The sequence below is a fragment of the Sminthopsis crassicaudata genome, chromosome 2 (assembly GCF_048593235.1).
Source record: "Sminthopsis crassicaudata isolate SCR6 chromosome 2, ASM4859323v1, whole genome shotgun sequence".
Lineage (NCBI taxonomy): Eukaryota > Metazoa > Chordata > Mammalia > Dasyuromorphia > Dasyuridae > Sminthopsis > Sminthopsis crassicaudata.
In genome coordinates, this window is record NC_133618.1 from 161,139,682 (window position 1) to 161,161,323 (window position 21,642).

At 35.3% G+C, this 21,642-nt stretch overlaps 1 protein-coding gene across 8 annotated transcripts in view; it reads left to right on the forward strand.

Annotated features, from left to right (window-relative positions):
* Window positions 1-20,492, forward strand: part of SNX5 (sorting nexin 5) — a 40,822-nt gene extending 20,330 nt beyond the window's left edge. Inside the window, exons 2-13 of one of the 8 annotated variants that reach the window (XM_074287789.1) lie at window positions 4,817-4,921; window positions 5,143-5,253; window positions 6,545-6,666; window positions 8,943-9,066; window positions 9,966-10,061; window positions 12,021-12,126; window positions 12,230-12,305; window positions 13,331-13,370; window positions 13,465-13,551; window positions 17,184-17,343; window positions 18,337-18,422; window positions 19,527-20,492. In XM_074287789.1, coding sequence (XP_074143890.1) covers window positions 4,817-4,921; window positions 5,143-5,253; window positions 6,545-6,666; window positions 8,943-9,066; window positions 9,966-10,061; window positions 12,021-12,126; window positions 12,230-12,305; window positions 13,331-13,370; window positions 13,465-13,551; window positions 17,184-17,343; window positions 18,337-18,422; window positions 19,527-19,559 — 1,146 coding nt within the window. In that variant the 3' untranslated portion in view covers window positions 19,560-20,492. Of the gene's footprint in view, window positions 1-4,816; window positions 4,922-5,142; window positions 5,277-6,544; window positions 6,667-8,942; window positions 9,067-9,965; window positions 10,062-12,020; window positions 12,127-12,229; window positions 12,306-13,330; window positions 13,371-13,464; window positions 13,552-17,183; window positions 17,344-18,336; window positions 18,497-19,526 lie in introns of those variants that run through there. The other 7 variants (XM_074287791.1, XM_074287795.1, XM_074287794.1 and 4 more) reach the window with 7 other exon arrangements.
* The last annotated feature ends 1,150 nt before the right edge of the window (window positions 20,493-21,642 follow it).

The window sequence follows — 21,642 nt, forward strand, 5'->3', positions numbered from 1 at the left end:
GTCCGGGGATGAGATGATCACTCTTTGCTGAGGTAGCTCATTCCACTTTTGGACAGCTGTAATTGATAGGAAGTTCTTCTTCCTTTTGAGCCAAAATTTGCCTTTGCAACTTCCGCCTATTGTTCTTAGTTCTGCCCTCTGGGGCTAGATAGCATGATCCCGGGAATAGTTGGGCAGCAAATATAGAGCCTTCCCCAATCCCTGTAGTCCACCTATCCTTGTAATAGGGAGGCATTCATTCCCTGTTGTTTTATCCAAGAGTGTGGACAATCTATAGGCTTCGATCTACAGCTTTTCTCTTTTTTATGTATGTGTTTATGCACATGTGCATAGAGGCAGTTGTAGGGAATTGCTGGCACTTGGTCTTTTACTACCCATTTGCATAATGAGTTTAATGGTCAGAAAAGCTTTCCTTTTGTTGTTCTGTTGTGTCTAACTCTGTGTGACTCTATTTGGGGTTTTCTTGGCTGAGATTTTGGAGTGGTTTGCCTTTTTCTTCTCCATCTCATGTCATAGCTGAGGAAAATGAGGCAAATAGGATTAAATTACTTATGCAGATTCAAACTGCTAATATATGTCTGAGGCCAGATTTGAACTCCAGGAGTCTTCTTGACTCTCCAGGCCTGGCACACTGTCCACTTTACCTTTGCTTTAGAAATTAATACATAACCAAATAATACTTTTCTTGTCTTTTTTAGTACAACAAACAGAATAAAAGTGCTTTCATGAAGTTCACTCATTCAGTAAACTGCTCTTGAATATAGGCTATGTTCTAAATACCACATTAAGTTCTGAGGATAAAAAGATAAAAATGAAATGGTGCCTACTTTCATGCCTTGAGATAACTTACTCTCTATGGGGTTAGGGGAAGTGAAACAAGTGTAGAGAAACCTAAATTCAAAATATAGACAAGGTAATTTCCAGGAGGGGATGGCAATAACAACAAGCAGATCAGAAAGGGCTTCCTGAAGATGATGCTTATGTTGGTATTGGAAGGAAGCTAGGCATTCCCCAACTAGAGGCGAGGGAATAGGTTTCAGAGACTGAGTACAGTGGCACAGAGATGGGAGCTGAGACACCATGCACACAGAACAGCAGGGAGGCCAATTAGGATGGATTGTAGAGTGTGTAAGCATAATGGGCAGTAAGTCTGCAAAGGCAGTGGCTGAAGCCAGATTGGAACAAACTTTAAAAGTCATGCAGAAATAGTTATTTTTTGTCTTTATAGGTGGAACTTTTTGAGCTGGGGAGTAATTTGGTTGAATTTCTGCTTTTAGGAATATTAATTGTAAAATATTTGCAGGCTGGCCTGGAGAGAGAAAGCAAAGAGTAAAGAGGAAATCATTGTGATGGTGGGAGATCTGTGTGAGGGGAGGAGTGGGATGGGTATAAGAGGGAGAGGGGACGAGTAAAGGTACTATGGTTATTTTCAGTTAACTCAGGTTCCTCTGAGTCTCCCTTGACTACTCCCCTCCAGTACCCCTGTATCCAAGCAACTGGGAAGTCTTGTTTCTTCTCCTGATTCTGATTGTTTTATATGTATGTATATGATTTTTTATATGTATGTATATGATGTATATGTATTTATATGATTGTATGGCACCCAGAGTATTTGTCCCCCATAATTAGAATTCTCCCAAAGTTGACTCAATCCTATCCTTGCTTTCCCTTTTTCAAAGACAGATTCCTTTTCTAAGTATCTACTTAATTTAATGGTTTGCATTCCATACCTAGACTTAACTCTTATTTTATATAGCATTTATTCTGTGTTCTACTTTGGCAAGGCTAAATTGACTTAGTGAAAAGACAAGTATCACAAAGCATTTAAAGTAGGAGAGAATTTCTAGAGTAGAAATTGAAAGAATTTTAGCATCTGGGTTTTCAAAATATAACTTAAGAAATACTTGATGTCATAAGATGGCTTGTCATTCCACCATTATTCATATCTTTCCTTTAGGTTCTAGGTTGTTTCAGAGAGACTTTTACTTTATGCTGAATGATATCCAAACACTGTGACCTGTAAACTCAAGGTGATGGAGATATGTAGGTTACTTTCTGATGTAGAGTTGTTTTTCTTATGTGAATTGAAGCACAACAGGTAACAGCTAGTTGGGCATCCATTCAGTTTCCAGTCTCTTGCCACTACAAAAAGGGCTGCCACAAACATTTTTTGTTTTTCATTCTATCTGTGGAGCTTAGCATAAGGCCTAGCATAGAAGAAGTGCGCTATCAGGGAGCCAGCATTAGAAGTATGTATATTTTGATTCTAGATTAAGCTTCATTTGGCATTTTACTCAAATGCTTTTCTAAGTTAATTGATTTTTGCCTTGTGAAATAAAATAAAAGGAGATTAGTTTAAGTGTCTTCAGTATCACGTAAGTTAATGTATGTTTATAGATGAGGAGGGTGAAGTAATAACTAGGTTGAAGGAGGGGGCAAATAGCTGAATATAGGTTAGAATTTGAGTTCTTGGACTCTGTAGGAGTATATTTTCCACTCTTGTCACATGATCATTTTACCTCTTATTTGGACTATTCAGATCTTGAGGGAGAACCCCAAAACTTGAACTTACTATATTTTAACCCATTTAATCAAATTGGTTTGTCGTGGACTTCTGTCTTCATTGTCCTTCTAGTGTTCTAATCTGCCTATTTCATAGAGTTTTAGGGATTATTTGGTTTTAGTGATAAAATCGTTAGAAAATGCCAGTAATTTCTGATTATCTTCTTCCTCAACTCTCCAAAGGGGGGGAAAAAAGTGCTTGAATGATGGCATATTATATTATAGGCAATAATCTTCATCTTTAAGGTATCAAGGTCCAGGGGGTGGTATGAATATTTCATTAGGTGCTCTGTAGGGCCAGTGTAGGTTTTTCATTTATTTGTGGTTTAGCTTCCTTTATGTCCTTATCATCGTGCCTGCTTTTGTACTAAATTTGACCTTAAAAAATGTTGTCTTGTATTTTTATGAATTCCTTACATATGTCACAATTTATTCAGCCATTTCTTAGTCAGTGGACATCTACTTTGCTCTCATTTCTTTGCTGTTATTTTGCTGAATATTTTGATATATTCTGAACTTTTTGTTGTTGTTTTTAATCTCCATTGGGTCTATGCCCAGTAGTAATCAAGGAACAGTGTTACTGACTTCTTGTAGAAGGGCCAGAACTCTGAAAAGGTGTACTTGAATCTAGGTCAGCAAAGTACTTATAGTATTGGTATACTTAGTATTTAGCATGGTGATGTAATGGTTCCCTAGTTCACACATAATCAGTATGCTGTAATGATGTAATTGTACAAAGGTATATAAGGGCCCTGACACTTGCAGGACTTCAAAATGTGCAGGAGTTATTGGATTCCCTGACACGTGAAGCAATGAACAATAGATTGGTTCTGGACTATCTCTTGGCTGCTGAAGGATGTATATGTGTGGTTGTTATTTATATACTCTCCTTCTAGGACTTATGGATAATTCTTCATGTTGATTCATGTTGTTTGTTACATCATTACTAGCCTGTGTTAAATTACTAAGTGCTTGTATAATGCCTTCCATGTTGATTGATTTATGTACACTTTGTTTCAAGTATACTTCTCCAAAGTTCTGGCCTTCTACAACTTCTCTCATTTCATGGTTTTGTCAGCAGTATATAAGCTTGCTTGTCTTTCCCCTATTCTCAAACATGCCTTTTTTTTTTTTTTTTTTTTAAGGTAATGCCAAAGAAACTGAGGCAAGATAGAGATTAGAAAGTTTTAAATATTTTATTTGAATTTCTGAGGGGCAGATCAGAATCCATTTTGTCCTCCAGGGCTGAATTGGACTTTCATCTCAAAAAATTCAGCCTCTGATATGAGATTCCAATAATTTTTATATGGCTCTAAAGATCAGGGGAGACAAAAGCAAGGGGTGGAGTCCAACCACTGATGAGAATGACCACTGGTGGGGGTGGAAATTTCCAGGAAGGAACCATCTATCCAGTTCTGACAGGGTGGAGGGTGAGGACCATAAATTCTTGATAACTTAGGAGGATTTAAGAGACGGGATGTCTGAAATAGAAGATCTCCCCTGTATCTGAGATTAAACATTTACAGTTTATGACCCTAGAATAGCCAGCTTTAAGTTATATCAGTAATAATAGTCAGGAGGGGGGAGAGGGGAATTGCAGCCAGGGGATTGAGGCAGAATAATTTAGGGAAATTGAAATAAAACAATTCAAGGAATTGAGGGAGGACAGTTTGGGGAAACTGAGGCAGGATGATTTAGGGAAACAGGCAGAACAATAAAAGGAAACTGGTAGGACAAAACATGCCTCAGATTCATGATAACAGAAATGGAAACTAAAACAATTGCAATTTTACCATTCCCCAGTAGGGAAGGGGTTAAAAAAAAATATGAACAGTGCTCAAAAGAACTAAGAATCTCCCACAAATCACTAATAAGAGAATTGAAAATCGTAATAACTGATGTTTCACCATCCAGCAAATTAGCGAAGACCATATAAAAAGAAGGACCCAGGGAAGCCATCTTATCCACTGTGCCATGTGTCTTAATGTTCTTACCCACCTGGTTTTCTTCTCCCCCATTCCTTTTTTTATCTTGCTATGTATTGTTTTCCCCCATTAGATTGTTAATTCCTTACAATTGTCTTTTTCCTTATCTTGTATTCCAGTGCTGAGTATAACGCTTGGCATGTAATAGATACTTAATAAATGCTTATTGAATGAATGACAAAAAAGTTTTTTTTTAACCTAAAACATTTCTTCCCCTCTGTAAGTTGTGAAAGATGACAGAAATTGAAGATTAACTCTTTGTTTTCCAGATGAGATCTGTGTCTGTGGACTTGAATGTTGATCCTTCACTCCAGATTGATATCCCTGATGCCCTCAGTGAAAGAGATAAGGTTAAATTCACAGTGCATACAAAGGTAATTTTATTTGTGGAAAGAAGGGGAAGGAGGTGGTAAGAGAGACTCTGAAGCTCTAGGTTTATATTCACTTTGAACCTTTTGATAGATATGAAAAAATGCATGGATTTTGTTGGATTATTGGTAAGGGAAAGATGGCACTTTACTAGCAGTGTATAGGTCATTGTCCATATTTACTTGGAATTGGTAGTTATCTCTTAACCTTTTTTCTTCCTTTATAGACCACCCTGTCTGTTTTCCAGAGTCCAGAGTTTTCTGTTACAAGACAACATGAAGACTTTGTGTGGCTACATGATACACTTACTGAAACTGAAGAATATGCAGGACTCATCGTAAGAGCTTAAGCTTTAAAGAGGCAAATTATTCTATTAAAATGCTTCTTTTTTTTTTCAAATATTGCCTGCTTTATTTGAAAAACTATAATTTATTTTACTATCTTCCATCTCATTTGAACAAAATGAATATTTTTCTATTTAAATAAGATACTCCTAATAAAACCTTTCAAATGGTTGTGATGTTCCAAAACATCATCAGTGTTGTAAAATTAGCATTATATTCCCTTTTGGTCTTTGGATCTGCTTAATGAAGAATTGGCTGCAAACAATTCAGTAATAAAGTTTATCTGACGTTTGTTTCATTTTGACCTGTAGCCTTTGTTTAGCATGAGCTAAATAAAATAAGGACCTTTGTAGACCAATCTAACCAAAAATGTTCATCCTTAGTATTATAATAGGACTGGTACTTCTTAAAATTTATTTTAGCACTCTTATCAAGTAAGGATTTAGGCCCATGCCATGATCTCGGTTCTACTTAATCCTGTAGTTCTTTGTTTTTTATCTTTGAAATGTGGCCTGATATTTAAAGGAGTACTAGATGCAGTTTGACCTGTCAAGTAGTCAATAAAAGTAAATGGTTTCTCAGCCTAAATGCTGAGACTACTTGACAATTTAATCCTAGTTGGCAGTTGAATCTGTGGAGTAGGGGTGTCCACTTGGCCAAAACTTAAAGTACTTTAAAACAAAACAAAACATTCCCATGAAGTCCCTTTGTTTGAAGACTACAAACTGTTTCTAGTTTTAATGATGATTGTGATGGTACAGTTCTGAAAAATTGAACCTTAGGTGTTTTAAATGTTTGTTTTAAGCTGGTGTTAAACCTGGATAAAATCTCTGATAATCCACCAGCTGACTCTAATATGGAAATGAGTAAATTAAAGAAAGACACATTTCCTTTTTAATTCAAGTTTGAATGATTAGAGTAAGTAAACCTAATTGCTTGTCTAGGACTGGCATTCTTTTCCTTCCCCTACCCTGCCCAATTTTTGCATGTTAATATTGGTGGTACTAAAGAAACAAAAGACTCTTATTTCTGAGTTACTAATTGGGGATGGGGTTGAGTAAGATTTACTCTGGCTGCTTGGTCTGCCATCCTCCTAAGGGAGAGATAATGCAGCTGTCCTTTTTTTTGTTCCTAAATATTGCCCATTCATGCTGACTTTGGAATGAGACAATAGAATACAGAAAGGAAAGTTGATTCTTTAAATATGACCTGAAATAGCATGTCTTAAAAACTCTTCTTTAATGCCATAGTCAAGAGTCCTTATGAGTATTGTGTTGAATGCAGATACCACCTGCTCCTACAAAACCTGACTTTGATGGCCCCAGAGAGAAAATGCAGAAACTGGGGGAAGGTGAAGGTTCTATGACAAAAGAAGAATTTGCAAAAATGAAGCAAGAACTAGAAGCGTAAGTAGTCTTTTGGAAGGTGGCTTCTGGTTTATTGACTCCTTTTAGAGAAAAGAAAAAGATGAGAATAGACACAATTTATTTGTTGCCTACTGGCTATATGTGAATGTGGTTTATTGTTATCTATTCACTAATAGGATTGTAGAAAAGTTACTGGTGGTGAAGACTTTATAGACTATCTCATCTAATTTTTTCACTTCATAGAGGAGACAGGCTCAGAGCAGTGAGTGAATTATCTGATGTCATAAAGGAGCATCGCTGGCATATGAACCCAGCCTCACCAGTAGATCACTTTTCATTTCATATCCTAAAGATGTACTTTCTTTGTTCTGTCCTTGTTAATTGGGGGCTACTTGCATAGAAGAGCTTTTGCTTTGTTGTTTTTAGTATACCTTACAAAACCTACTTAAAGTCCCAGGTCAAAATATGGGATATGGGAAGGGTAGAGGGCCAACAACAGAACTTTAGGATACACTTTATTATTCTTCCTCTTTGCCTTTCCTCTTCTACGTTTACTATCCCTTCCTAACTCTCTCATTGGCTTCATTCGTAATATTCTGTTTTCCCAGTTTTCTTCCTATATTTGGCCTTTCTCTGGCTTCTCTCTTTCTCCCCTGTCCTACATAAAAATGTTACCTCAGATGCCTGGGACAGACGTGCTGCTTTCTTAGTTCCACACATATACATACATCTAGCTGCCTATTGAACATAACTACCTAGAAGTCTTCTACCTGTTCATTCAATTCAGTATGTCAGTGCTGATTGCCATCCCCTAAGTTCCATTTAATATTCATATACTAATGTCATATTTATAACTTTGGCATAATTTTTTCTGTTTCTTCCTTTGTCTCTACGATGTTGCTAAGTCCTGTTTTACCATTTGAGAGTCTCTTAAATCTGTCCCTTCCTGCTGTTACCACCCCTTACTGTGTTCCTGAACTGCTGCAGCAGTATAATCAGAGTCTCATTTTTAGACTCTCTTGTACAATCTATCTTTCTTACCATTGTTAGAATAGATTACTTAATGCCCAGTTCTGATCAAGGCTTCCTATTGCTTGCTAGATACAAATCCAGATTCAATAAGCCTAGCAGTTTGAGTTCCACGGTTTGGCTTCAGCCTACCTATTTAGTCTTCTCTCACTACACCCATCCATAGAGAATATATTCCATTATAATTGGACTATTCATTGTTCTACAATGTTCTACAATCATCTCATACTTTTCTGACTTTGGGTCTGTTCTTATGCTGGGCTATCCTATTTTGGAATATTTACTTAGTGGGTTGCTAAATGTTTACTAAAGAAGTTTTCCCTGATCATACCTTCCATCCAGTTAGAAGTTATCTTTCTTTCCTTTGAACCTTCATAGCATTTTTTTTGTATCATTGAGCATTCAGATTTTTATTCTTTTATTTGTGTATATATCTTATCTCCTTGGGTTATCTCCTCATGCAAGTACCATGTTTTTGTCTTTGAATCTCTGTCAAAAATGTTTTTTTTGCACATTTAGTATATGATGATAGAATGAATGCAATTATTCCTGGTTTTTTGTTAAATTCTCCAACCCTCTATTGTATAAATTTTATTTGTAAATATGTTAGAACTGGACTAGTTATCTCATATTTACTTTGCCATGGTAGAAGTATATTGGCAGCAAACATCTAGATTGTAAACTTCTAAAAATCGGAGGCATATTTGCTAGTTTTAATCAACTTTTTCCAAATCTCTACCTCCCTATACACACATACATGTAGTAAGTATGCTTGTATGTGAGTGGGTGCCCAATTATTGGTAAATTTTTATTAGCCAAAGAATAGTCTTCAAATTTGTAGGATAGTTAAAAAATTAATAGATTCATAGAGTTGAAAGCAATCCATTGAAATTTCTGCTTATTTCAGACTATATGCTTGTGTTAATTGCATGGCCGCTCAGAACTATATAGCTGGTTTTGATTGGAGATTTTACTTGTTTCTGGGACTGACAAATTATGGTAATAGATTAGTGTGATTCTTGCTAATCCTATCTGACCAATGGGAGATAAGCATGATGATACTTACTAATGATTTTATTTTTTATATATATACATGTATATATATATATATTTTTATTTTACTTCTGCTAATGCCAGTATGTTCTTTATTGATCTGCTGCTTACTTATCTAGGTAAAGACAGCAACATAATCAAATGCCATTTTCCACCCTAGGTCAATAGTTAATACTGGCATTAGGGCGATCAAAGAATTGAGCATGGGTCTCAATACTGTACATTTATTTCAGGGAATATCTAGCTGTCTTTAAGAAGACTGTATCATCCCATGAAGTTTTTCTTCAGCGGCTTTCTTCTCATCCTGTCCTCAGCAAAGATCGAAACTTTCATGTTTTCCTGGAATATGATCAGGATGTAAGACACTTACATCTCTTTTAGAGGGTCTGTTATGATTATCCTGCACGTTCCAAAATTTGAGAAAGTTCTAAGCTTGTCACCAAGTTGTGCACAATAGAGATACCATGATAGCAAGAAAAGCTTTTAGATTTCAAATGGAGCCATTGTGGAAAGCATTTTGCTAATTTACTCATTATCTTTCCTTACTTAGGAAAAGGAATTTTTCTTTTTTCTTTCAAAGCACTCACTCTGACCTTCACTACATTCCCCTTCACATGGACAGAAGCCTTAAGGTCAAAGAGTAGTCACATGTGCAGACTCATTCATGGTTCAGAGAAAGGTCTTTGGTCATGTCTGTGCTGCTTCTTGAGATTTTTGTGACAGGGCTGCAGGGGTTTTTCATGTTTGGATTTCTTGTCTCTTGCAAACTGTATGGTTATTAGACTCCCATAATATCACTAAATTAATATTTTTCTTTTCTAAATGAAGGTTGTATATTAAAATACAACCAGTTATATGACTTTTCTTTTGTAGCTTTTTGTAGGCAGCCTAAACAAAGGTTTCAGATTTATGTGAATAACTCTGTAGCTGATCAGGCAAGGTTATTCCATATCTTAAGAATTGAGTTTCAAGAAGTAAGGAGACCTTTGTTAAGACTTAACAACCCAGCTTAGCTTAGTTGAATTGGACATTTCACACATTAATCAATCAATCAATCAATTAATTAATTAATTAAAGGAACTAGTTCTGAAAGTGACCACACTGGGGAAATTGTTAAAATGGCTTAGAACAGGCTCTAAGTTTTTAATGTCATCTGTATTTCATGGACCATCTTTTTTTAAACCTTTTCATTCCTCTTTTTTTTTTTTTTTTTTTTTTTTTTTTTTTTAAACCACTGTCTCCCTCCCCACTTCCAGCTTAGTGTTAGGAGGAAAAACACCAAGGAGATGTTTGGTGGCTTTTTTAAAAGTGTGGTGAAAAGTGCCGATGAAGTTCTTTTTTCTGGCGTTAAGGTAAATGACTTTTAACTTTATTCCTGAAATGTGATTCCATTTTCTGGGTATTAGTTAGTACTTGTATCCTGTACTAAGGGAAGAGAAAACAAGCACTATATTAGGGCACATCAATGATAAAAATGTTTCCCAACAAGAACATTGTCCAGAAACAGTTAATTTTCTCTTTTATGTTCACATTTCTGTAAAGTGCTTTGTATATAGAACTCACTAGCAACTGTATTAGTCAAGGGAAAGTAGCATCAAAAAAAGGGCTCTAATATATCCCTTTTGTTTCAGTGACCTACTTCAGCTACAGCAGGAATAATCTTGGGAGAAGAAAACAGGTTTTTCAGCAAATAGATGCTGGAGGGAGAGCTCTCAAGATGTAGATAGAGCTTCCTTCCTCGAAAGGAAGAATCAGGTCATGGTAACAGAAAGGGAGACAGACAGCAAGGATTCACGAATAAAAAAACAGCAACCTCAGAAGAGGAGAACAAAAGGGCAGCCAGAAGAGAGTTGAGAGCTTAAAGTTGGGGTATATATAGAAGAGAACCTAACAGCAGAGGGTCAAATTTAACTTTCCTGTAGTTGGAATATATCTGTATAGGGTCCTTTTTTCCTCAGGATACAGATGGCTTTACATATGTCTTACACCTCTTAAGTTGTCATACTAATTTTACCAACAAGAATAAATTAAACATAGTCAACCAATTTTGAAAGATTTCACCACAAGAAAACCGAGCTCAAGAAATGTCTCAATATCAAGTTTTGCTCTTATGAAGTAGTCATAGTATTATGCTCTATTGGTTTTATAAGCTGATAAAAATTGAAAGTTGAATCCTGGTTCTTTCAATATCAGCTATTTGTTACTTTTAAGTCTCTTAAACTTAGCCTGTGACTTCAATTTATGTATTCTGTTTAAATAAACTGGTAGTCATTATCAAGTACACAGAACATAGTTTCTTCCCATACCTTCTAGGTTACAGAATGAATCCCTTGTTTCCTCTGTTACAGGATTGTCTTTACCAATCAATGTATTATTCTTGGCCAAACTGGGCAGCATGCCCTTTGAATAGTGTTGCTTTCCGGTGGTGATACAAGCCTTTAAAACTCAACTGATATTAATGCATAAGGATCACAGTGCAGAGAGAGAACAGGGAGATGTTCCCATTTGGGCATTCTTTGGGTGAACATCTTGAATACAGTCTTCTTGTGTTGCAAAAAACTTCCTAGGCTTCAGAGATGCCATCGAGCTTTAAGAACTCCTTTATCTGTCTGCCTTGTAATTTAATGAGAAATGAAATCTTACCTGTCCTCACCAAGTGTTTTCATTTTCAGCTCCTTCCTCTCCACTAATCTTACCCTTTAAAAAAAAAAAAAAATTCCAATTCGGATATGAATTTTTCCCTTAATTCTACCACCTTGTTGCAGATTTTAAAAAATCATAAACAAACAAAAAAAACCCAGTATCTTACCATTACCCTAGAAATGTTTCTTTATAAATTAAAGAATACTGCCAGATTGATTTAATGAATTTCTTCTGTATGCAAAGCACTGTGACAGATGTAGGAGATGCAAAAAAGGTTACTGAACCTCAAAATTTGCCTCTAAGGCCCTCTGATTTTTTTTTTTTTTTTTTTACTATTCCTTTTTACTATGAAAAGAATTGCTAAGTTGAACCCTTCAAAGTTGTTTATTTTTTTTTTTCCCCTTCTTGATACTTAGATCCTAGGTCTAAGGATCTCTTTTCCTTTCTCCCCTAGTAATATAGTTAAATATATCTCATTTAATAGAAAAAGCCATTTTAAAGTCTGATCTTTCATTGTAATGTCTAAACTCGGGAACTTTCAGAGTGAACGTTAGATTTTAAAAATGTGTTATCCTATGGAACTATTTTGGCTAGTCCAGGTTTTCTCTCTTGGTTTGGTTAACTTAATACTTTTTTTAATTAAAAGAAAATCTTTTTCTCCTTTATAGGAGGTAGATGACTTCTTTGACCAAGAGAAGAATTTCCTCATCAACTATTACAATAGGATCAAGGATTCATGTGCAAAAGCCGACAGAATGACCAGATCTCATAAAAGTACATACTATAAACTTGTTGGGTTTTATAAAAGAAAAGAAAAATTGTTAATGTTGTCATCTTTGTTCCAGTAGAATTGAAAGTTCTATCCTTGTTTCTATAGATGTTGCAGATGATTACATTCACACTTCAGCTTGCTTAAATAGCCTAGCTTTAGAAGAACCAACTGTCATCAAAAAGTAAGCAAAGTTGGGGAGGATGGCAAGGGTGGTGAGGAGGGGTACATGGAAAATTCAAGTGGATTCTAAAAATCCTAAAATTCTAAAATCAAATTTTAAATTTGGATACATTTGAAGTTTCTTTGTGCTAGAAGTGGTCTTAGACAATAATGACCTCCCTCCTCTTTCTGTTTATTTCTAAAATTATTGTCCTTTTTGCTCATGGCCCTTTCTTGAAACAGATTATTTTGGTTTATATGATCCTTAAAAATAAAGTGGAAATACTTGTGTCATATTTGTAAATAGGCATTCTTTGAGTAAAGTTGTGTAGTCAGTGCATATGTTGATTTTCTGGTTTTGTTTGTATGACTTTTCATATTTCATTTATTTCATATATCTAGTCATTTCCTAATAAAATAGACATATTTTGTATCCAGTTCTTTGTTACTACAAAAAGTGTTGCTATAAATAATTGGGTATATGTAGAATGTTTCTTTTATGCCTTTCAGTGGAAGAGTCAAGGGATGTGGACATTTTGTCATTTTGTGAATTTCCAGATTTGCTTTGGATAATGTTTGGATTAAAGATTAAAGATGATAGTTTTTAAATGCTAGAAACTTAACCTTTCCTGGTTTTTGTTTTTTAAATGTGTGAGGAAGGGGGCAGGTAGGTGGTGCAGTGGATAGAGCACCAGCCCTGAATTCAGGAGGACCGGAGTTTAAATCTGATCTCAGACACTGAACACTTCCTAGCTGTGTGACCCTGGGCAAGTCAATTAACCCCGGCCTCAGGGAAAAAAAAAGAAATGTGTGAGGAAAGCATTCTGTTTGTGTAGAATGGGCAAGGCAGAAATTCTCTTAATTTATATAGAGTAAATTTAAATTAAAATAATACTTTTAGTGGTTGCAGAATATAGAGAACAGTTATGCCTTTAATGTAGCTAGTCATCTATTAAATGATAAAAGATTTACTTCAGGTTTCATGAATGAGCAAGTACTCTGTTAGAAATCAATGTGATTGTTTTTTTAATATCTTTTTCCCTCCAGATATTTACTGAAAGTTGCTGAGCTATTTGAAAAGCTAAGGGTAAGTGTTCTTGTCTTAATATCCCCTCCTCCTCCCAAATTGGATTTAGCAAATAGTGGCTGGCTCTTTTATTTGTTTTTGTTCCTTTTTATAGAAAGTGGAAGGTCGAGTATCATCAGATGAAGATTTAAAACTGACGGAGCTCCTTAGATATTATATGCTCAACATAGAAGCTGCTAAGGTAATGATTAAAAATCTCTTTCTTTAAGACAGATGGTTCAGGTTTGTCTAAATGACACTTCTTGACTATTAGGTAGTTATAGAAGTTTATCTATTTTCTGTAGCATAAATTAAGACATTTTGCTGGAAATCCAAACTAAAAAATCATGTTACTTTTTGACATTTTATATGTCGATCAGTCAGCAAGCATTTAAGCAAGTTTTCTCTTTGCCAAAACAAGAGCAATGAATACCTTCAAAAGCTGGAAGAACCAATCAAGATCCTGATTTTTTATTAATGGGGCGGAACTAACTGGTTCCTTAGGGGGTAACTTGGTTTAGTTAGGGTAGGAGTGGACTTTTATGTTAAAGTCTAGAAAAGCCAGTATAAGTATCTTTTTTTGAGGAAAGCAAATCTCAAAAATTTGAGGAAAGATTAAAGAGAAAGATATTCCAAAAGATGGTCAGTTCTGAAGACAAGGAAACAATTCTGATAAAAATTAAAATTATCTGAAGAGACTGATGTGAGTACATGGAGAATCCATTGTGATTTTTAAAAGAGATATCTACTGAACATGAAAAGACACATAATAAAACGAGTACAAGTTTGGCATAATTTAGATAAAGCACAGAATGAACTGAGACTGATGATAAAAACTTAACAGAAAGTGCGAGATGGTCAGCTATATTGAAGGGGTAGGTGAATGAAAGAAGGGTTAGAACTCATTAGGAAGATGAAATGGTAGCTAACAACAGAAGATGGACCTGCTCAGTTTTGATTTTTTTTTTTTTTTTTTTTCCTGATTGCCAAAGAAAATGGCCTTTCGGAAAAACATATCTAGTAAGAAAACAACAAGCTACCCTTGATAAATTAAGGTAACTTCACTCAGTTGAGCTATATATATACTTGATTGAACCACATTTTTAGGTTTTGAAGGAACTGATATTATTAGTTATATATGAAAGATCATGAAACTCACTGATAGTTAGAAAAATGCAAATTAAAACAACAGGTTTTACTTCTCACTGTACAAATTGATTATTCTCATAGTTTGTCATCTTTGCTTAGGTAGGAGGGGCAAATTAAGATGCTGTGAAGTGATATCAGTTTGGTATTGTAGAAGAGAAGTAACTAAACTGTTTATATTCTTTGACCCAGATATCTCATGACTGAATATATAACCCCACTGAAGTAAAAAAATTTGAAACAAAGGTGAAATAGATACCAAAATATTGTCATGCTTTTTCTGACAGTAAAGAATGAGGAACAAAATGAGTGCCTGTTGATTGGCAGTGAGCTGAACAACAGTAGTATATGAATGACAAAATATTATGTAAATATGAGGAATTCAGAGAAACACTGGAAGATTTATTTGAACCAATACAGAATTATAAACAGTTTATATCTTCACTACAAGAATACTAATAAGCCAATCAGACTATGAGTATCTGAAAAAGTTGGCAAAGTTCTAGAGAACATATATTGGACATGTAAAATCCTACTTAGTTCAAAAATCTATTTTAAGTACAAGATAAGCTAGCATGGTTAGGTGATTGTGTCTGATAAAGTCTGGCAGGGGATCTTAGTGGATTGCAAACTGAGTATGAGTCAGCAATATGATCTTGGGCTACACTAAGGAATGTGTAGCTTTCGAGGAAAAAAGGGCTGAAAAGCTCCCTCATATTCTTAGATTGACCATGTGTGGGCTACACTGATAATTTCTGGGTGCAACAGTTTGGAATGGACATTGAGGAGATAGACTTGAAGGAGAGCAACCAAAATAACGAAGGACCCATAATAGTCTATTCTGTGTAAAGATAGGTAAAGGGACTAGGGTTGGACAAGGAATCACATTTTGAAAGCTGTCATGTGGAAGGAGGACCAGACTTAGTCATTCCTCTTCCCCCCTTTCTCCCTGGGTGTTGAGGGGGCAGAACAAGGATGGCAAACTTTCTTAGCATTATAGTTAATCAAAAGTGGAAATGGCTATTCCAGAGGCAAAATGGCTACTTGGACCAGAGGTCATGCTGTTGGGATTCTGGTTAGATGTGGCTTTGAGTAAAATTCGCTGGGTTGTAACATTTTTTATGATTTCTCCTTGGTTAGAGTGAGCTTTTAGACCTTTTACTTCTAGGAGGCAATAACTTAAATCTAGTACTTTTTGTTTCTATTTGTAGGTTCTCATTATATAGTTCTGGTTAATCTTTAAATCAGAAAGATGAAAGGATGGATTCTTTTAGAGATTTATTAGCATTGTGAGACTTTGCTGATGGATGAATCCTTATTTCAGTCCCACGGACACATAAAATGCCTGACATTTGAAAGGTGCAGGGCAGCTTGCAGCGGTAGAACACTGGCTGAGGAGTCAGTAAGATTTTGGTTTGATACACTTGGGGTAAGTCACAGCTTCCCAAGGCCTCCAGGTAATAAGCAGACTTAAGATACAGACAGGTTTCTCATTTTCATTGATGGAGGGAGTTTCCATATTTGGAGTTTCTCATACCATGACTAGTCTGCCATAAAGGTTACAGAGGCACGACTTACCCCTGCTCCTCTGCAGAAGAAATGTCCCATCCTGGAGTCCCTCTCTTCCGTGATGGTGTTGGAGGAGGTTCTATTATCTGTTCTCTAGGACCTTGACTGTTTTTTTCCAGTTACTTGTAGTTTGACTTGCTTTTCCGAATTGGAAGACAGTATATAAAGTGCTTGAAGAGAAAAGAGAACTAACATCTGAGAGATTGGGGGAGGAGGTAGTCAGGAAAAGCCTTGTGTAAAATTGAGATGTCATATTTTTGATTAAGTGAGGGATTCTTAAAAGCAAGAAGTGAAGAGGGAGAAGAAACCTACAAATAGAAGAGAGTGCTGTAATAAGTTTGGCAATGGAGTCCCATGAGGAATAGCAAGCAAGCAAAACAGCTTAACCAGAACAGTGTGTTTTTTAAAGGGAAGGAAGATGTAATGCCTGGAAAAGTAAGTAGAAGCCATATGGAAGAGAACTTTAAATGCCAGACTGAGGATTTAGAAAAATACTAAGAGATATTTTGATTAGAGAGGAAATTTGGTTAGATGGGTGTTTTAGGAATACCATTTTTTTCCAGCATATAGATTGGAAAAGTGTGGAAACCAATTGGGAGACTATTACAGTATTGCAAAAGTCCAGACTAGAAATAAGAACCTAAATTAGGGGTGTATACACACAAAGGGAAGTGTGTTTAAAAGATGTGGAGACAAAAATTAATAAGATTTAGATGGGTTAACAATGAGGAAAGAGTGATTCAGAGGTGAATTTGGGTAGCTAGAAGGATAATGTTGTCATTGACAGAAATAGAGAAGTTGGGAGTATGGATGGTTTTGAGGAGAGGAAATAAAATTACTTTTTGTTGTCTACCAGGTACTTGCTAGTGTTCATATACCAGTCATTACTAACAAAATGAGTTCTAAAAGCTACAGAGTATATCTTGTATGGTTTTTTTTTTTTAAATACCTACAAATTAAGTCATTTTACCTTGGAAATACTAAATTTTAATTTTATGTCATCATAGAACGATTGGTTTAAAATAGTAAAACCAGTGTCATATTTTGGTTCTCTCCTTCCATATAACAGCTTGGAGTTTTAAAAGTAAAGTTCAATTTCCCCATATGTCTTCTTTCTAGGATCTCTTATACAGACGTACAAAAGCTCTTATTGACTATGAAAACTCAAACAAAGCTCTGGACAAAGCCCGGTTAAAAAGCAAAGATGTCACACTGGCTGAGGCACACCAGCAAGAATGCTATCAAAAATTTGAGCAGCTTTCTGAATCTGCAAAAGAAGGTGGAATGATGCTTATCTATCAACAAGTCTCTGTAATGTAGCTGAGTAGAGCATGTGATACAGCCCCCAACTGGTTTAGTGTTTACTCCAGAATGGATTAATCTATTCCAGGGCCATTAAAAAACATAGAAAATACTAGTGTGCACTGAATGCTAAATATGATTGCAGTGGGTGTGGAAAGGGAAGGTTACAGAGTAAGATGCTTGTCTAAAGTTTTTTTAATGTTTTCTTACATAAGGACTTTAGAGCTGAATTTTAACAGTTCTTAGGTTTAGTAGTATGGCAGAAAGTAAGGTCTTTAGGTGATCTTTAATGCTGTCAGATGGCATTCTTATATAGCACAAATATCAACTAATCTTATGAATGATTGAGTATATTAAGTACAAAATTTATCATTACTCTCCACTTATAAGCAATTGTGTTTCATAATGTTTCCCCTAGAATTCAATTTTCTTCACCCCACTTAAATAACTATTTTTGTTTTAAGGCATGTTATTGAAATTTGTATATTGGGGGACAATGATTATATAAACTGTAAAAAGTCAGGAAGCTACTTATATCTAGAGAAATCACAATTGCTCTTGCTGCTTGATGTGAAAGGGTTAAAGGATTAAATGTAGTTGTTTACACTGCAAATAGTAGTGTTTGAGGTTTGTCCTCTCCAATTAATGGAAATATCTCCTACGATTTCCATCTTAACTATAAATATGAACTTTGCTGTACATAGTACTTACACACATGTGGAAGGCATTTAAACTCATGATTTGTAAAACGGATATATTACATCTTTATCTGGAAATACCAGTGCTCTTCATCAGTGAAATAGTTTTAGGATCCTGTTGACTCAGTTCTGAATAGAGATTCCTAATTTTCAAGTAGCAATCTGATTGCATTGTGAGGGATTATAACTTTGAATCTTAGCATTTTTATAGTGTAAAGATAACATGCACATTTTTCATGTTTTTTCAAGTTGAACATTTGTCTCTTCTGTAGAACTGATCAGTTTTAAACGGAAAAGAGTAGCGGCATTTAGAAAAAACCTAATTGAAATGTCTGAACTGGAAATAAAGCATGCGAAAGTAAGTGTTATCTTCAAATTGAATTATTTAGAGCAAATTTTTATTTCATGAGTTGGAAAGCAGAGGGTTGTTTTTCTTTACTGATAAAACTTTGTGTCATCTGTCTCAGAACTACAGCTATGCCTCACCCAATGTTATTAATTGACTTCATTAAACTATATCATTGGACAAAATAACATTATTGGGAGCTAAGTGGAATGGGAATCTCCTGGTAGAGAGCACTGAGTTTTCAAGAGGAAAGCTCGCATTTCCATAATTGTCAAATGGAGATTGGGTTGGAAAAATGAGCTTAATCCTAATGTTAACTTAATGATGTTCAAATGAGTTTAAGTACCATTTTACCTTAGAATTTAATTTTAACCTATTAAAGATTTTGCCATTATACATTATTGGTCATATACAAGGTATGCCAGTATTCAAGGAAAACAGTATTATGAAAAGTCAAAGTAACATGATACTAACTTATGTTGTGTTTTTCAAATACCATGATTCTCATACTTGTAAAATAAAGAGGACAAAAACTTAATTAAGGACACCCTATTTGTACTGGTTTTCTCTATAAAAAGGAGACCATTCGCCTAACAAATGAGAAATCATGTAGTTTTTTGAGAGCAACTGTGGGTGGTAGGAATTAATAATTCATGCCAGAAATAAGACTAGGCTGTCTTATTACAAACAGCCTTCTAAGATCAGTTTTTCAGACATTTAAAAGAGAATCCCTGGAATGTAAGATTAATTACAGGTATCCATGCAGAGAGAGAGAGATGAGAGAGAGAGAGAGAGAGAGAGAGAGAATGCATGCATAAACTCTCCTTTGAAGCATGATGTTCAGAAGTCAGAATTGTGTGTTATCTATGCAAATGTGCAGTGAATTTCTCTATAAATTACTAGGAAACCCAGGACTCTATTTTTAGGACATTTGAAATTTGGCATATCATTAGATTAAAACATTTCCACTGAGATGTGTACCTGGTTCTGAATAAGTCTAATGGAAAAGTCAATCTAAGTGGATTTTAATTATGTTCTGGAGCTTAAGCATTTTAGGATTGGTGACTAAGATGATTTATTAGACCACCTCACAGCTATTTCTCCCCTTCTTTCTAGAATAATGCTCTCCCTCTTGCAAAGCTGCATTGACCTTTTCAAGAACAACTAAGTTGCCTTTACTCTGAACGAAGCTGAATGAACTGAAGATGAATGTGAAAACCAGCATCAATTGCACTCAATTTCATTAGCCATGGAAGATTTATTTTTACTTTTGACTAAAAATTTAGGTCTAGAAATTATATTAATTATTTTGCTTTCTCAGAAATGACTAATACATAACCATGTTTAATTTTTTAGAACTTACTTTTGAGTTAAATTGCATATATATTATTTGGACATAGCTAACCTTTCTGTCACATACATCTAATACCTCAAAGAGGATAGATTTCAAGTTCTAGATGATTTTTAAATGGTAAGAAAAGGTACCCAAAAATATGCCTGTTGGAGCAGAGCATTAGCAGGAGAGTTTGGTACAAGTGTCCCATTATTGCTTGTGTTCCCAGCCAGTTGAAAATTAAAAATTGGAATTTGAAGCCAAATACATACAGCAAAACATTCCTCAAGAGTTGAATGACAGATGTCTAAACATTCCATTCTTTAATCATATTTTCCCCTATTATTTCCATGGTTCTTTAATCACCTCAAGTCTTTATATTATATTGGGAGATCAAGAATATTTCATTAGATTTATTTTTGTAAGTAATCTTGTACAGTACAGGTTTTGTAGTTGGAATATAAATATACTTGGAAGAGAAATTTTCTCCTATTTAGAATGTTATCAGTTTCAGAGGGAGAAGAAAATACCTTAAGGGTATGGAAACAGTATAGTGGCCTAGTACAGTTTCATTGGCCATGTTGATTTTTTTTAAACTACTACCTGCTATGGGGGAAACATAAAAATCCATTTAAGAAAGGGCTTGTGTATGTCTTCTTTTCTTTTCCTTTATGTCTATTTTGTTTTTTACACAAACTGGTTTATTGCAAAATATATAAATAATAAAACATAAAGAGTATTTCTTGGAATTTCCTGGTGGTGGCTTTTTATTTTTTTATTTTTTAGTGTGTTACAAGTATATCTGAGCTTCTTGTCTTCCTTTATGATTTGAAATTATCTTAATTACAGCTGGTTAGTGATCAAAAAATGTGGCCTTTTTTTGATGGGGTAGGAGGAGGTTGACTGCAACATGTTAACAGAGAGTTATGTATGAACTGCTTTTAAGTCAGGGCAAAAGCTAAACCAGAATGCAACTGCTGGAAAGCCCCTCAATGTCACAATGACTTAACGTAAGTCTTGATAAAAGTATACAGTTCTATATTCCCAATTGCCATTTCCTAGAGGACTTAATTTGGAAAGAAGTGAATGAATTGGAGAGTGTTTAAACTATCTTCAGTAAATGAAATGGGTTGGTTGGTAGGGCCAGGGGGTAAAGGGGAAGAAGAGTATGGGGAAAAGGAACAAAGGGAAAGAGGGAAGGGTGAGAATGAAGCAGCAGCCATTCGTTATCTCTGCTATTGTGTAATGTTGGGGAAGAAATGTTGGAAGGCTGGATTGTAGAAGACCTTGCATTCTAGGAGGAGGTAGTAGTATTTCCATATTCCATAAACAATGGGCAGCTCCTGAAGGCTTTTTTTGTTTGTTTGTTTGTTTTCATTTAACATACTTTGAGGGAAGAGGGGAAGTGATTGTGATTAAGTGGCTTGCCCAGGGTCACACTGCTAATAACTTAAGTATTAGAGGCCCCATTTGGACTTGGACCCTTCTGACGACTGTGCCATCTAGCTGCCCTGCTCTTGAAAGCTTTTGAATAAGGGAAATAGAATGATGCTTCAAGGAAATTGTTTTTAAAGCAACATGAGTAATACAATAAAGAGGGATAGAAGGAGAAGAGCAATCAAGGAACTATATGTAAGATAGGAACATAAAGCCAGGAAAGGGGTAGAACTTGTAGTCTTACACATACTCGGGAGAAAGTACTAGAACCAAGATCGAGCTATGATTAAATCAACAGAAATAGGTAAGTTGAGAATGGGGAGAAGGGGTAGGCTTCTGTAGGGAAGATAGGCTGAATTTTAAAGGATAGAGGGAGGAGGGCTTTGCACAAAATTATCCAGCAGTCAGGTGTAGAGATGGGAGTTAGAGCTTGTGGGAGACAGCTAGATATGTAGGTTCCCA